Here is a 17,051-nt window from a genome sequence, read left to right on the forward strand (position 1 = left end):
AGCCCGGCCGACGCCATGAGGCGAGTCGGCCCGGCAGGTGGCTGGTGGGCTGTTAAAGCCTATACCGCCGCGGTATAGAATTAGCAGCGACTAGCAACATTGTTCGAATTGCTGTTTTTTCTGTCAAAATTTTGTCGGGTGGTGGGGCCTTAGGGCCAGCCGACGTCGAAACATCGCGCAAGGTTTTGAGGTTATTAGCTTTTGACCTAGCCGCAAGCTATAACCGCAGGGAGGGCTAGGACGCTTACAGACATTTTTTGTTGGATCAGTCTCCCCTTGAGGAGGAGAGAAGGGTTTTCCCTCCTCAGGGCTCCCCTCTCCGCAGAGGGGCTTTTGTCTTTCCGCAGGAGCGCGGGCGGTATTTGACCTAGGCCCCACACCGCCTCACACCGCACAGCCAGAGGTGAGGGCGCGGCCTCGCCAGCGGCTGTGGCAAGGCCCCCAACCAGCGGCCATGTTTCCCCCACCTGAGGTACCCTGGACACAAAGAAAACAGGTGATCGCAAGGCCGACAGCCTTGGCGGCCGAGGGATCGGCTACATTAGATGAGCACGCCCTAAAAAAAACATCGCCGTCTAGCTGTGTCTAGCTCGCTCTCCGGTCACTCCCCCCCAACACCAGCGGGATAAGGGCTCTAATTTGTTTCCTTTGGCTGCGGGCCGCGTGCCTTCAATGAAGCGCAAACGGCCCCACGTTTCGCTTCTCATGGGGACAGGGGCTGACACCCAGTTGCTGGCTAGACCTGGGTCTGTCCGTGAGAATGTTGTGCTGTCAAGCGGCTCCCACGCCACACGTTCTGCGTCTGTGTTTGGTGAGCCTGGTGTTGTGTCTGTCAACAACAAAGGTTGTCAGCGGGGGAGCTCGAGGCCCTTGGGGTCGCAGCGCGAGTTCCCCCAGCTCCGCCCTCGCCAGGCACTATAGCGTATTGTATATTAGTACATTGCATAGTATATTGTATGGTAACTCAGTTACTTCTATTCTGCATCGAACATTGTACATATGTCTATACTGAACACCGTGACCTCTATTTTTACTTCTATTTTACATGCTATACTATTTTATTTCATACTTATCTTGTCTAGCACAGTCTCTAACAGTAACAGTAAGAAGCATTTTGGATAAAAGTATTCTGTACTTCTGTATGACAACAATGTATGCCTTTCAAATGTTAAATGATAAATGATTAAATGATACACACTGAAATCTACGCTCTCTCATCCTGCTTTCCACAACGCGACAATATTATTAAACAAGAGAGCTCTGTCGCGGCTACGTGGCGTAGTGGGCAAGGCGCTCGCCACGAATGCGGAGACGCTGGGCTCGCCTGTTTGAGCCCAGCGCTCCACATTGCTTTCAGTTTAGCTGGTCGTTCATACTAATACACATTGGCCGTATTAGGGGGTGGGAAACTGATGGGTGGGGATCGGGCGTTGTGGACAGCGACTCCTACAGGTCGGTTGGTGCGCCTGCGCAGTAGAATCAGGAAGTGTCGCGGGCAGCGTGAGCCTCCCACACTTTACTCCTCGCCACTGAGAGATCGAGCTGCGCAGGTGAAAAGATGCGACTGCTGTTACCTCAAGTACCGGAGGGGACTTGTGCTATGTATGACTTAGTCCACATTGCAGCTGGCTTGTGCGAGGCAAGAAACAGCGTTCGTGACAGGGGAGGGTTGAATTGGATGATATGAAATTGGGATGGGAGAAAATATAGAAAATGGGAGAAAAAGTGGATAAAAAAAAAACAAGAGAGCTCTGTCATTGAAGTGGGAAAAGTGATTCCTGACTCAAGATGACTATGTGAAAAGCGACGATAGCATTAAACAGCAGCTCTGTCATTGAAGTGGGAAAAGTGATTCTTGACTCAAGATGACTATGTGAAAAGCGACAATAGCATTAAACAGCAGCTCTGTCATTGAAGTGGGAAAAGTGATTCTTGACTCAAGGATGACTATGTGAAAAGCGACAGCAGCATTAAACAGCAGCGTTTCTGCACTCAGAAGATGACGCGACAATCCCAGCTCCACGTGACGCCCTGCTCGCGCGGTTGGCGAGTCCAGGGTTGGCAACGTACAGCGGGTGGGACCGGGCCGCCTATCTATGGTTTCTGGCGGACCAGCGCCAAGTGGCGGCGGGTGCGCTTGGGATTATCATCACATATGGCTACAGCAGTGCCATATGTCGAGGTGGATGGAGAGAACGCTGAGGCGGGGACTTGTGTTTACACAACCCCACCCGTTTTCAGGTTTGGTATAGACCCTATTGTCGGGGTCAACAGCAGTGACCGCTCTGGCTGACGAGATACAATCTCTGTGGGCGAAGCAAGCCATCGTCGTGGTCCAAAGGAGGACGCGATGCGTGGCGTTTCCTCTCGGTATTCTCTGGTGCCCGAGAAATCGGGGGGGGGGGGGGGGGTATCAGACCCATACTGGACCTGTCCCATGGAAGGTTCAGAATGTTGACCGTCTCCCACCTGTTAGACGCTGTCGGGTGGGGGCCTGGTTCTCCTCCATAGACCTGTAGGATGCGTATTCGCATCCCGATCTTCCATCCTAGGGCTTACCTACGCTTCCTTTGCAGGGCTTAGCGTACGAGTACCAGAGGCTGCCGTTCGGCTACTCTCTGGCTCCCTGCATCTTCACTAAGTGCGTGGAGACCGCGCTGGGGCCTCTGCATCGTCGGGGGTTACGAATTGTATTCTGCCTTGGACGACGTTCTGGTCCTTGGCCGGTCAGGGTAGATCGCCAGGTCTCATACCAGGCAGGTGGTGTCTCACCAGCCTGGGTTTTGCTGTAGACTGGAAGTAGAGTTCTCCTCTTCCCAGTCAACGGGTGGAGTACTTGGGCTTTTTCTAAGCTCAAGGTACATATGGGCATCCCTCTCGGAGCGGCGGCGAGCGGTTGGGTTCTCGGCGCGCTCGGGAGGTTCCGTCCTAGGACGGTTACGGCGCTGTCCGTGATGCGCCTGCTGCTGGGAGGATGCAGAGGTGGTTTTTTCCAGTATGGAAATGGACCCGGTGTGAGACATATGGAAGCGGCTGAAGGTTCCCATGTCAGTACTGGGGGACCTTGTCTTCTGGGGAGGGTCTGGTGCCCTCACCTGCGGGGTCCCCGTGGGCAGCAGGCTGTCACGCGTCACAGTCTTCACCGACGCCTCCCTCATGGGATGGGGGGAGGACGTGTCGGGCCAACGCAGTAGGGGGCAGCTGCCCGGTCTGCGCTACATTCAATGTGTTGGAATTGAAGGCAGTCCTTCTGGTCCTCAAACGGCTCGACCGCCTTCTGGTGGGCAAGCATGTTTTGGTCAGGACGGACAACACGACGTCAGCGTCGTATATTGTCAGACAGTGTGGAGTGCGCTCCCCCCGTCTGCACCGGGCGGCGGTCGGGCTCTGGCTATGGGCTTCTCCATCTGCTCTGCCTGAGGGCTCTCCACATCCCCGGCAGGGTGAAAGTGGGTGCAGGTGTGATGTCGCTGGGCGGTCCTCACCCTGATGAGTGGGGATTACATCCAGACATAGTCGGGCAGGTCTGGGACCGATTCCGTGGCCGTCCGGGATTCCGTACGCATTCCCCCCCTTACACCTGGCTGATAGCTCAGCTGTTGGGGCGGGTATGTCGGGAGCGCGGGACTTGGTCCTGGTCGCGCCGGGCCGGGGCTCAGCTGTGTGGTCCCCGGCTCTGATTCAGCTCTTGGTGGCCCCGCCGTGGCCTGTTCCATGGTCACCGCGGGCCCTCTCTCAGGCACGCGGAACTCTGTTCTGCCTTCCTGTTCTGGGGCTCCCTCTAGGCTTGGCTGCTGACAGTGTGAATCTGGTGGGGATGCGTCTTGACTATTCTGTGGTTAACGCTATCTGGTACGCGCACGCTCCGTCCTCTACCGCGGCTTATGCTGGGGAGTGGCGTATTGTCGAGTGTGGGGGCGGAACTTTGTTCAGCCACCCTCTGGTGGAACATTCCTGCTTGGCGCTCTGCGTCTCAAGCCTGTGGAACATTCTCTGTCTCCGAGTGGGACCTCCAACTGGTCCTGGGCCGGTTGTCGGAGGCCCCGTTTGAGCCTCTTGAGCAGGCGCCATTGGATCTGCTGTCTTGAAGACCGCGTTCTTTTTGGCCATCACCTCCGCTGAACGCGTGGGTGAGCTGTGTGCTCTCTCGGTGCGGCCTGAGTGCCTGTCTATTCGGCCGATAGCAGTGCGACTCTGAGGCCTAATCCAGTCTTCGTGCCAAAGATTATCCGGAGCTCTTTCGCTCCAGGCATATTGTGGTTCAGGTGTTTGTCCGCCTTTTCACGCTAGTGAGTTGGAGGCGGGCCTTCACCTGTCATGTCCTGTCCGTGCACTGGGGGTTTACCTCAGGACTTCCGTTCAACTGTTTGTTTGTTACGGTGGCCCTTGCGCGGGTGAGGCGCTGTCCAAGCAGCACCTGTCACATTGGTTGTGCGGGGGCGTTGCCTTTTGCTGCACGTTGGCTGGACAGGTCCCCCCTTGGGCTGCTGCCCTGTTAGGGGGGGCCTCGGTGGAGGACATCTGTGCTGCGGCCTCCTGGTCCTCCCCGGGTCCCTTCGTTAAGTTTTACCTCATGGACATGACTGGGGGTTCTGTCTCCCAGGCGGTTCTGAGGTCTGGGACCTCCCCTGCGTCCCGCCAGTCGGTGGGCTAGCAGGGGTGTGTGGGTGTGTGCCACAGGGTGCTGTGTCACACGTGGTCCTGCCTGTACTGTGCGTTTTTAGGGGTCCCTGGTTCCCTCTTTTTCGCACTTTGGTGGTGTTGACTGCCTCCCCCCCTTCGTTAGGACGGGCGGGTGGACGGGACTCCCCTCCTCCCTGGTAGTGGGGCTTACGGGCCCTCAGGGGGTACACTTGTTGGGTCACGTGTCTGCTCTGCCCCATATCTCATAATGGCAGGAGCGAGACGCGATGACCAGTATGATATATAACGAAAGGTTATCCTATAACCTAGTTATATGAATACTGGCAGAGCGTCTCGCTCTCAGCGCCCTGAGGTCCCTTGGTTGGGGTTTTTTCCGAGGAAGGTAGAGTGTGACCATGTCCGGCGTCTTATAGGAGGACGCTGGGGCGTGGCCTGGTCAGGTGCATGGGTGCAAATTGTTTGTTCATGAGCACAGTAGGTGCTAGGAGATAAGAGTTATCTCATAATGGCAGGAGCGAGACGCTCTGCCAGTATTCATATAACTAGGTTATAGGATAACCTTTCATTGTCTCTTCCTTTAATTTATAGCTAGCAACAGTTGGACTGTTTCCACCATGTCTTCCCTTTTCATTTTGCCTTTAACTCTCCGTCCCTCCAGAGTGAGTGTTGGAAAGAGGAGAATCACAGGTCGGTGGAAGAGGGTCTGGGGGAAATCTATGGCCTCGACAGCCGCTGCTTCCTCTCAAACCTGACCAGAGAGGTCAGTGTGTGTGTGTGTGTGTGTGTGTGTGTTTGTGTGGATAAATATTGATATTAATAATAATAATATAAGATAGTTAAATTGTCTAAAATAATATAATGTAAAAATAGTAATAATAATATAATGGAACATGATAATAATAATAATAGAATGGTACTATACTATAGGCTACTAGAGAACTGACTCTTGACAAACCGCCTTTAGTATGAGGTCATTTTGGCCGGTCCTCCCACCAAAAACATGTTTGATTCTCAGGTTATGGTTAGGGTTAGAATTTGTGTTATGTTAATGTTAGGATTTGGCATATATCATGTATGGTTATGGTCAGGGTAATTAATGTTCGATTCCGGCTCCTCCCCGGGAAGCATGTCGAAGTGTCCTTGAGCAAGACACTTAACACCTAATTGCTCCTGATGAGCAGGTTGGCGCCTTGCATGGTTGCCTCCACCGTCGGTGTGAATGTGTGAGTGAATGTGAGGCATAAGTTGTAAAGCGCTTTGGATAAAAGCGCTATATAAATGCAGTCTATTTTCCATTGACCATTTACCATAAGTATAGTAAAATAAGCCTGTTTGTAATTTTATGAGAACATAAATAAATAATGTGTGTGTGTGTGAGTGACTTGGTTTGTGACATTTTGCACAAATGAATATCAATATATTTTTCAGTTTTTTTCTCTCCATCTCTCTCTCTCGGTCAAAGTAAGAAAGGACTTAAGTATTACAGGGGTGGAGGCCTTATGGCAAGTTCACATGCCTTATTTGAAACCATTGCTGATATGCTGTTGCTATAGGCCACCAGGCTCTAGCATTGTATACTTATTTAGACAATATATGTACAATGCTGCAGAATGTAACCGACAGAGAATAATAATAATAATAATATAATAAATGTTATTTGTATAGCACCTTTCATACAGAAACTGCAGCTCAAAGTGCTTCACAACAGAAAAAAGAGATAATGAAATCTGTATATTAGGAGATATGAATATTGATTGGTTTTCCAGAAGTTGTACACTGAAGAAGAAACTGAATGATGCGGCCGCTGTATGTAATTTGTTTCAAATTATTGATGTACCAACAAGAATTAATAATAGTGCAGGATCAGTCTCATCGACCTGTATAGACCATTGTTTTACGAACGCTACTACTTTGTTTCCAAGGTAAACACAATTAGAAATTAAATGTTGCCAATGAGTGGTAAGCATGTCAGAAATGCCGATTTTACATTCAGGAGCACAAGTCCAAATGATATTGAAAAGCTCCTCCTAGCACATAAACCAGATAAACCTTGCAGTGTTGATAATCTGAATGGAAAACTGCTACAAATGTCTGCAAAATTTGTGGCTAAGCCACTATCACATATATTTAATTTATGTTTTGAAGAGAGGGTCTTTCCTCAGCCTTGGAAAATAGCCAAAGTAACTCCACTACCAAAGAACTGTAAAGAGCCATTTACAGGTTCAAACAGTTGGCCCATTAGTATTTTACCAGTAATAGGTAAGTTATTGGAAGGAATTGTGTTCAAGCAGATTCAAAAGTATTTCAACGAAAACAACATTAATTCTGATTTCCAGCATGCATACAAAGTAGGATACTCTACAGCAGTGGTTCTCAACTGGTCTAGCCTCGGGACCCAACATTTTCCTTAGTCATTAAGTCGTGACCCAAATTTTGTAACCACTATGATTCATTTCAATTTTTTTTGTTGCAGTAATACACAATCTTTCATGCACTGTTAAAAACATGAAATAAACTCAAGTGCAACGAAAGTGCAACTAGGGCTAAAAGTAAAAACCCAATGAAATAAAATAATAATAAATAATATATGCTTCTTGCAGATTTCTTAGTTTAACATAACAGACCTAAGTTTGGGGGAACTAATGGGATAACTGGGGTGGCAACAAAAGTGCAACTAGGGCTAAAAACCCAATGAAATAAAATAATAATAATAATAATAAATAATATATATGCTTCTTAGCAGACTTCTTAGCTTAATATAACAGACCTACAGTACGTTTGGGGGAACTAATGGGATAACTGGGGTTGCAACAAAAGTGCAACTAGGGCTAAAAACACAATGAAATAAAATAATAATAATAATAATAATAATAATAATAATAATAATAATAATAATAATAATAATAATAATAATAATAATAATAATAATAATAATAATAATAATAATAATAATAATAAATAATATATCCAGACAGACATCTTAGCTTAACATCCCAGGGAACTAATGGGATAACTGGGGATGTTGTTTGCTCCTGACAAGAGTCTCAAAGTCTGGGGTGATGGTATAGACAAAGCAACTCTGAGGTCATGCTCAATGTCGAATCTGTTCCTCTGCTTTGTCTCCAGCTGGACGAGGGCCCCGTTCCCCGTACCTGGATAACTGAGTTAGCCGGATGATTTTCGGTCAAGCCTGACTTAAGCCGGACCTTCCCATTCCCAGACGCTCGATTGTCTAAATCACCATGACAACAGATCAAAAAGTTTGAGCCTGGTCGGGAGCAGGGTTAACTGCAGTTAGCCGGATGAACCATGGCCACGCCCCCGCAAAGAAGTGACAGCTCGTTTCCTGAAATGATTCTCACAGTCTAGGATCTGCATTATACCATTCTGAATTACGTTTTTGTGCTCCATTCTTCCAGAGGGGGCTTTTGAAATGTAAAATAGACCCAAAATGCTGATACTAAATTCACTTTGTCCTAAATAATGCACGTTATATATACCGTGGCGCTCGCTAGGTGCGATGTACACATTATGTGGTTATTTTAACAACGCGCAGCATTGCAAATGTGAATCCCGCGGTGATATCCTTAATGATTGAAACCTATCGCTTGTTTGGCTCTGATTCCTTTCATATTCTCCGCTGTGGATGAGGAGCGAGGAAGGAGAGGAGCGCCTGGATTTTGTTTCATTCAAGCATAAAATTGAAGTGTCTATGCGTGGATTGTGGATTTTGTGTGATATTGTAACTGGGATTAAAAATAAAATGTCTGAGATGCGCTGTTTGACGGATTTGAGAAATTGAATGAGCCGTTGACGTCACATTAATGCATTTGAGAATAAAGAGATAAAACTTCATTCAAAAGAAGAAATATTCTAAACACGGGTCTCTCGTTCATTAATGTATAAACAATGAATCTATCCCGTCTGGCACAGTGTCGCAGCGGTAGTGCTCAATCCTGGCAACCGGGCGACCGGTGTTCGAAACCCCGCGTTTCCAATATAATTTTTTGGAATATAATATTAATGATTATACGCAAAAGTAGCCTAGTTTTAAGTTAAAATATTATAAATCTACATGCATTGAGGATGTCATTCTTTATATAGCTCTCAACGTGCACCAAATTGAATTATTCCTACATTGCAAAAAGAAGGAAAAGACTAGGATTCGAACCCCGGTCGTCTGCGTGAAAGTCAAAAGAAGAAACCGTTACACCACAGTACAGATAAGTAAAAGATCCACCATACATCAATCAATGGGTAAGAGAGCCGTATTTTTATTCTGTATAACAGTTTAACTAATTATTTTCGCTAGCAAGATCTCATTTGATTATTCAATCCATAAACCTACTGCCAGGCAAGTTTAAAGAAATATAATCTGATTGATTGAGGTAATGAGGGACTTAAAATTAGCCTATAGATAACGCATTTAACTTGTCGGCGAGGCGATTGAGCCGTACTGCAATCTGATAATAAAGTTTTAAATCAATTAATCAATCAATGCCGTTAGAAAATCAGGATCTCTGCTATCGATAAGTGCTGGCTTTTCAACTGAAGCGGCCGCGCGCACTTATCCTGGGTCTCAAGTCTGGTTCGAGGAACAGGAAAATCCCGGCTTCAAACATCGGGTTAACTGAATCTGGATAATGGGACTCTTGATCGACTTAGTTGAACCAGGTACGGGGAATAGGGCCCAGAGCTGAGAAGCCACTTTCACAAAGATAGGTAGTTAAAAAAAAAAAACGTATATATTTTTTTTTTCTTTTTTTTTTTACACACACATCCTGGTGTCCCACTTTTGGGTCGCGACCCACCAGTTGAGAAACACTGCTCTACAGGAACTGCATTAACATCTCTTACAGATAGCTGGCTACAGCTGATCGATAGGAAGTTAGTTGTGGGTACAGTGCTCTTGGATTTCAGTGCGGCTTTCGACATCATAGATCATGACCTATTATTATTGAAATTACACACATATGGGTTTGAAGACACTGCCATGGAATGGATGAGAAGCTACTTGTCTAATAGACAACAATGTGTTATATTTAATGGTTCCATGTCAAATATGGTAACACTCCAGTGTGGTATTCCCCAAGGAGGTTGTCTTGGACCCCTCCTTTACTCTATATTTGTAAATGATATGCCTTATGTATTGGAAAGTGCAGGTACAGCGATTTATGCTGATGATACAACTATATATGCATCCGCTGAGAGCACAGAACAAGTGAATAAGATACTTCAGAGTGAATAATTTATGATTTCGAATTGGATAACTGAAAACAGACTAAAATTAAATGTAGCAAAAACAAAATGTCTTATACTCGGCTCTAAATATGCCTTAAGGTCGGAGCATAGACTGAGTCTCTCATTACAAGACGCTGGTATTGAACAAGTGAAGGAGGCCAAATTGTTGGGTGTAACTATCGACGAGGCATTACTTTGGTCTACCCAGATTAATAACATGGTTACCAGGATGAGTAGAAACATCTCCATAATAAGAATAAATGCCTACCTCCTAAGGAATACAACAATTAAAATGGTAGTACAATCTTTAGTCTTGTCCCATCTTGACTACTGCCCAGCAATTTGGTCTAGCGCGTCAAAGCAAGAGCTTAGTAAACTCCAGCTCACTCAAAATAGAGCTGCCTGACTCACTCTTCACTGCTCTATAAGGAATAGTGTGGAGGGAATGCATGCTAGACTGTCGTGGATGAGGGTGGACGAGAGACTAGCATGCAGTTTGATTAGGTTTTTAAAGAACATTTGTACCTTGGGTAAACACACTCAATTGTATTCTATGCTTTTATCCACCAATGATAGACATGACCATAATACCAGACATGCTTCAAGTAGTCGCTTCACCCTACCTCTGCCTAGAACCAACGCTCTAAAGAAAACTGCAATGTATAGAGCCATAACATACTGGAATAGGATCCCATTACATATTATACGGACGGAAAACAAGGACAGTTTAAAAAAGAAACTCAAAGGAGCCATAATCCGGAAGGAAATTAATATATGTCATGCATGAGTGTATAGCTGCAGCCATGTTATCCAAAACTTCTTCTGATTACTTTGCGTGTTTTTTTCTTTTTAAAGGTATGGTGAAATTGATGTTTTAGTAACATTGATGAGCATTCTAAAAGCAATTCTTAAAAAGATTCAATTTTAAAAACAATCTTAAATTGTATTTAACACTGTATTTTGTTTTGTTTTCTGTTTCTTTGCTTGCATGTAATTTTAGCCATCTTAATTGTTAGTTTCATTGTGTATTGTATGTTGAGTACTGACTTTTAATAATTCTGTTTTGCAATAATTGTTTTTGTATGTTTTTTTGTGTGGACCCCAGGAAGACTAGTTGGTTGCCATGGCACCAGCTAATGGGGATCCGTAATAAAATAAAATAAAATCAAAATCTCTCTCTCTCTCTCTCTCTCTCTCTCTCTCTCTCTCTCTCTCTCTCTCTCTCTCTCTCTCTCTCTCTCTCTCTCTCTCTCTCAGAACCAATCGGTCTCACTCAGTGGTTCGGTGGCTGGTCGCTGTTACAAACACAGGTGTACTGGACGCAACAGATACCACATCCAGGTGTCTGGTTCTGAATGGACGGACTGTCCAGCAGGGGGCACCATTCAGGTAAAAATGTATCCCATTGGAAACCTCACCAGTCACATTATGCATTGCACACCAATAATAATAATAATAACCTTTATTTAACCAGATAAAAAAGCTAATTTACAATGCTGACCTAGCCAAGAAAGCAGCAATGTTTACACAATGGTAAACGCAACAAAAACGTATAAAACACAGAACAACAAAAAGCAATCACTACATTGTGCACATTTGGAACAATAAAAAACCAAGGTATGTTACTTATTACTACATGAGCAGCTGGTGGTAAGGACCTCAGATAACTTCTGTTTAAAAGCTAAAGGAACAAGTGCCATCAGTTTGAGGCTTGACTGAAGGTTATTCCAAGACCAAGGACCAAAATAAAAAAGACAAATTTTCCCAGCCTCAGTCCGCACAGCAGGTACCTGGAACCGTATCCAGGCACTGGATCTGAGGTTGTAAGAGTCGCAAACTGGTAAAAATCTGGCACAGATATATACAGTGGTAGTTTTCCTAAAATGGCTTTATACAATAAAATAAACCAGTGCTGCATCCTGCGCATAGTAAGTGAGGACCATCCAGTTAGGCTGTACAGTGTGCAATGATGAGTCCTATAGGGTGTGTTTGATATACATTTCAGTGCAGTCTAATGTGATTTAACCTCCTTTTTTTATTTCAGGTATCCGGGTACCAGGGTTTAGTTTTCTGTCCTAACAGGAGACTATGTCAATACTCTGACGTTAATCCTCCCAAACCTGCATTCACTGCAGCCTCCACCACAGGCCCGTCCACCACAAAGTGAGTCCATCACTGTACATATTAATATTACAACTCTGTACATACATCTGATTAGCACTACACCCAGTAGTGCTAATGTATATATTTTATACCCAGTTTAACCCACCTGTACATTGTATATTACTATTGCACTTTACTGTTACATTTGCTGGTTGGATGCCAAACTTCTTCGTTGTACTGTACTTGTGCTGTATAATGACAATACATTTTAATCTAATCTTTCTTTATGTCAAGAGGTTTTATTTACATTTATACAACGGCATGCAAATTTCTCGATTCTGATTGGCTGAAACAGTCATTTTACACGTCTTTATTGGCAACAATTCCACGCTGCTGGCCCAGGACCCGCCCACAACCGAACCACATCACATCACTCCGCCGGATCACAAGAAGGTGGACAATAATCTTTACAAATGGATATGTTGATAGCGACTAAACGACTAAATATCAAGCGATTCTGTCACAGTGAATGTCTTAGGCCCCGTTTAGACGAGCGTTTTGTGAACAGAAACCGCAAAAGTCATCTTGCGGTTTCACTTTTAATTTTACGTTTAGACAAGCGTTTTGGAGTGGAATTCTCCGTGCAGACGCTGTAACGACGGAGTCCCGCTGTCACACGATTGGCGCATATGTCACATGACGTGCTGTGAAGACCCGCCCTACTCTGCCTCTGATTCGCAGACTGTGGATGGGGAATGTGATTGGACCAAAGCAGCGTCACTCACAGACAGTGGGTCCACTCACGCCGCGGGACAGATTCTTGTGTATTTAACCCTTTCACTGCCACACGACAGCCGGTTGTGTGATAGTAAAGGGTTAACCTTCTGTCGTGTGGCAGTGAAAGGGTTAAAAGTACTGCCAATGTAGCCTTCAGGTGATCTCCGTTCAGACATACTTGCTTTGTTTACGTCTCGGCTACTGGCGCATACCTGCTACCTGTGACGTAAGCAGTACGCGCGACCAGAGCCGTGACAACCATTTCGTCATCGTTTTATCAGATTCATACGTTTTAACAGTTTAGACGAGAGCGCAAAGCTTTTGCGTTTCTAGGAATTCCACCCTGGAAGGTAGTCTCACTTTTTTGCGGTTTCACCCCGTAAAAACGCCGTTTCCGTATAAACGAAAGGTTAGTCGTTTAAACAATGTTGGATGATGTAATTGATGGGTCTTGAATCATTCTGTAACAAAAGAAAAATCGCGGATTGATTGATTGATTAATTTTCAATTTTTTTTCAATTTCTTTTCCTTTCGACTGTCAGCGCTCGCTCTAGTCTCCACCCACCGCCACACACCCCCCCACACACACACACACACCCACACACACACACACACGCACACACACACACGCACACACACACACTGCCTGCAACGCGGGGGATAGTCAGACTGAGAGAGAGAGCTGGGTGCTGCGCTGTTCTAAGTGAGCATGGCCTATTGAGTTGATTGATTGATTGATTGCTAATTTTATTACTGTACGCTTGGTTTCCAACTGGTTAAGTTTAGGCCCTCTACAGTAGGTTTAAAAAAAATAGGGTGAAGAAAACGTTTTTTTCCTATAGGGCAAAGAAAACTTTTTAATTTGTTTTACCTACCTTCTATAGAAGCATCTAAGAATGAAGTTCTATGGAAAGTAGGTCTGCATTCCCTTAACAATTGTGTGTATTGAGCCGTACTGTATTGTACCCATTCTGCATCTGGTAATAACATTTTCAATCAATCATTCCAATAATACACAGTTGGATGTGTTAGTTGGTTGGATGCACTTCAAGCTGCTTCCACATGAGGCAACTTCTCTCAATCATTCCAATAATACACAGTTGGATGTGTTAGTTTGGTTGGATGCACTTCAAGCTGCTTCCACATGGAGGCAAATTGTCTTTTTTGTAGTTGTGGGAACTACTTTTTCTGGCGGATGGTTTTTTCAATAAATCTTCGATTAATGTGTGTTTATTGTATAGAAATAAGGTTGGATTAATGTGGCAGTTGTATAAAAGCTTTACACCACTTGCAGTCGTGATTTGTGAACAATAAACCATGCCTAGGGGGGTCTAACGACCCTCGGCTGCGCCTCGGGCCTAACAACCACCCCTAGGCATGGTTTATTGTTCACAAACCACTCCTGCGCGTGATGTAATGCTTAAATATATTATGTGATTAAGGGCTATACAAATACACTTATACTTGTCTTGACATACAGTATATGATGAACTTTGAAGCTGTATATATATTATATATTATGCTACCACTTGTCATATCATAGACTTCTATATATACCGTGTAAAACATTTGTTAATTTTCCTGTTTCCTCCTTCAGTGACTCTCATCAGAGGTTGACCTCTGACCCCGGTGGGTCCTCCTCTCCACCCTCCGCTGTACCCAGACGCCCTACAGAACCCGCTGTGGCCACCGTCCTGGGCGTCGTTGCTGCTGTCTGTTTATTGGCTGCCGTCATGGCAACCTACAGGAAGTGCAGCGCCTCCGGGGTCAGGGTGCACAGCGCCCCCCAGCAGGACCCCGGTGTCCTGCAGGTGTCCTACGGGGTCAGGGTGCACAGCGCCCCCCAGCAGGACCCCGGTGTCCTGCAGGTGTCCTCCGGGGTCAGGGTGCACAGCGCCCCCCAGCAGGACCCCGGTGTCCTGCAGGTGTCCTCCGGGGTCAGGGTGCACAGCGCCCCCCAGCAGGACCCCGGTGTCCTGCAGGTGTCCTCCGGGGTCAGGGTGCACAGCGCCCCCCAGCAGGACCCCGGTGTCCTGCAGGTGTCCTCCGGGGTCAGGGTGCACAGCGCCCCCCAGCAGGACCCCGGTGTCCTGCAGGTGTCCTACGGACAACGTCCCTCAAAGGGACGCTGAGGGACAAGGAATGTGGACGAGCAGGAATAAAAATATCTGTATATAGCATATACACACAAATGTGTTTCCCGGTTTCAATGGGTTAACAGATTCTAAGAAGATTCTAGAAGACATTCTATTGTTTTATCTGAACACAACACTTCTAAAGCAGAACTCGAGAATTACTAGGAATGTCTGATCACTAAGTGTGTCTGACTCTTACCACCTGACCTGCACGGACTACAACGTATAACATATATCATGCCAGTTAGGGTACCTTATGTATACTGCACCTGTGTATACTGTATACATATTGCATAGAGCATATTGTACACCACTTTATACTGCACACTTGTGGTCAAGCTACAAAAAAGCAAGTTTGCGGAGACTTCAAGTAGCTTATAATGATGCCATGAGAATATTACTTAAAAGAGCTAGATGGTGTAGTGCAAGTGAAATGTCTGTGGCTGCCTGTGTCAATACCTTCCAAGCTGTTTTAAGAAATCTCATATATGAATTTATCTGTTGGCTAAATGACTCTGGAAATGAGATCATTCTGGTTTTAACGGACATTAACGGTTCAGTGCCACACATTAACACTCATCTATGTGGAGACATTGGCACAGCTGTCTAATTGTGGGACATTGATGTGTATTTTTAAGTGATGTTATTTTTGCCTGTTGTGTGTCATTTTATATAGATTGTGTATGTTTTTTTTTTTTATCTGGACCATGAGTGTATTAAAGTTTGAATTGAATTGTATACATTACTTACTCATTCAGATTCTTCAGTGTTTTATTATCCATATTTATTGTAAGGTACATGTATAATATAACTGATAGGGCATACAGACCCTCATCTGCACCTTTGATTTCACTGTTTACTTGCTCATATTCTTATATTCACTTAAATATTGTTTTCACTGCTTATTTTATCTTTACTACAATTCTATTGCCTAAATTTCTACTATTACCCTGCCCATACCTGTACCTCCCCCCTCCCCCATGCTGCTATGACGCCCGCATTTCCCCAAGGAATATCTTGGAATATTTAGGATATTCCTTTATATCAATAAAGGAATATCTTATCTTAAAAGCAGTGGCATTTTTACACTCAAGACTGTATGATTTTGTGCTTGGACGGACTGACTATTGCTGTCTTGGTTCTTACCCATGAAGTAAGGAATTTACTGGCCTGCTGTTGGGGTTTAGTATAACCTACAGGAGGGGGGGGGGGGGTTGTTCGTGGACCTGGTTGGACACGGGGCACCCTGACCACCCCAGTCTTATATAGGTTGTTGTAGTGTTGTAGCCGTTGACATCCAAGATGAGGATGGAGCACCCCTGAAGAGCAATGCAGTCGGGCGAGGAGGGCGTACTGGTATACTGTACAAAGTACACCCAGCATACATTATTATAGGGGTCAAAGGTGAAGTACACCCAGCATACATTATTATAGGGGTCAAAGGTGAAGTACACCCAGCATAAATTATTATAGGGGTCAAAGGTGAAGTCGAATGCATGACGGCCCAGTTTGGAATGAGAGGGCTTCGGTGCTCAACCGCAGAGTACGGTACATATAAGCAAACCTTTCACCTGGGCACTTCAGAATAATAGACTAGCCAGAGTAAAACACTGGAGCTCACAGTCAAGTCTACATGTTCCTTGCAGGGGTGTTATATGTAATGCTGCAGTTAATTGTGTGTCCTGTGTTCCAGGTAGATTGGCAGAAATCAGCTAATTGAGACGCCTGCAGTGTGCTTAATAAAAGCTAGAAGTGGTACTACCCAACCCCCCCACCCCACCTCTTACAATGTACAGTTTCTTCGTCAAATGTATATACTCTCTTCCTCTTTTTTGTATGTATGTCATATATGTTATGATGAATTGAAAATGGGGGACCCTGATGTAAACATTGGAGGTGGTTGGGTGGGGGACACTGTACAACTGTACAAGCAAACTGTACATTGGAATATTGACAAAACCATACTTGGTAATTTACTGTACATTGGAGGGGGTTGGGTTAGGGCATTTACAGGGGCCAGTTTCGAATTGCAGTCTCCCGTAGGTGTTCTTTGAGAGTGGTTTTGAAAGTGGGTAGTGATTCACATTCCTTTACAGCTTTGGGTAGGGCGTTCCACATTGATGTGGCATAATTGCGAAACGTGTTTAGTCC

The 17,051-nt window shown here is 45.3% G+C and overlaps 1 protein-coding gene across 1 annotated transcript in view; it reads left to right on the plus strand.

The window, feature by feature from the left end:
* cirop (ciliated left-right organizer metallopeptidase) overlaps nt 1-14,897 on the plus strand; it is a gene marked incomplete at both ends in the record, with an annotated part of 47,227 nt that extends 32,330 nt beyond the window's left edge. Inside the window, 4 exons of the mRNA XM_084312176.1 lie at nt 5,303-5,404; nt 11,143-11,274; nt 11,930-12,048; nt 14,363-14,897. Coding sequence (XP_084168302.1) covers nt 5,303-5,404; nt 11,143-11,274; nt 11,930-12,048; nt 14,363-14,897 — 888 coding nt within the window. The remainder of the gene's footprint in view (nt 1-5,302; nt 5,405-11,142; nt 11,275-11,929; nt 12,049-14,362) is intronic.
* Between the last annotated feature and the right edge of the window lie 2,154 nt (nt 14,898-17,051).

Source organism: Notolepis coatsorum (genome assembly GCF_963971535.1).
Source record: "Notolepis coatsorum genome assembly, chromosome: 4".
Taxonomy (NCBI): Eukaryota; Metazoa; Chordata; class Actinopteri; order Aulopiformes; family Paralepididae; genus Notolepis; species Notolepis coatsorum.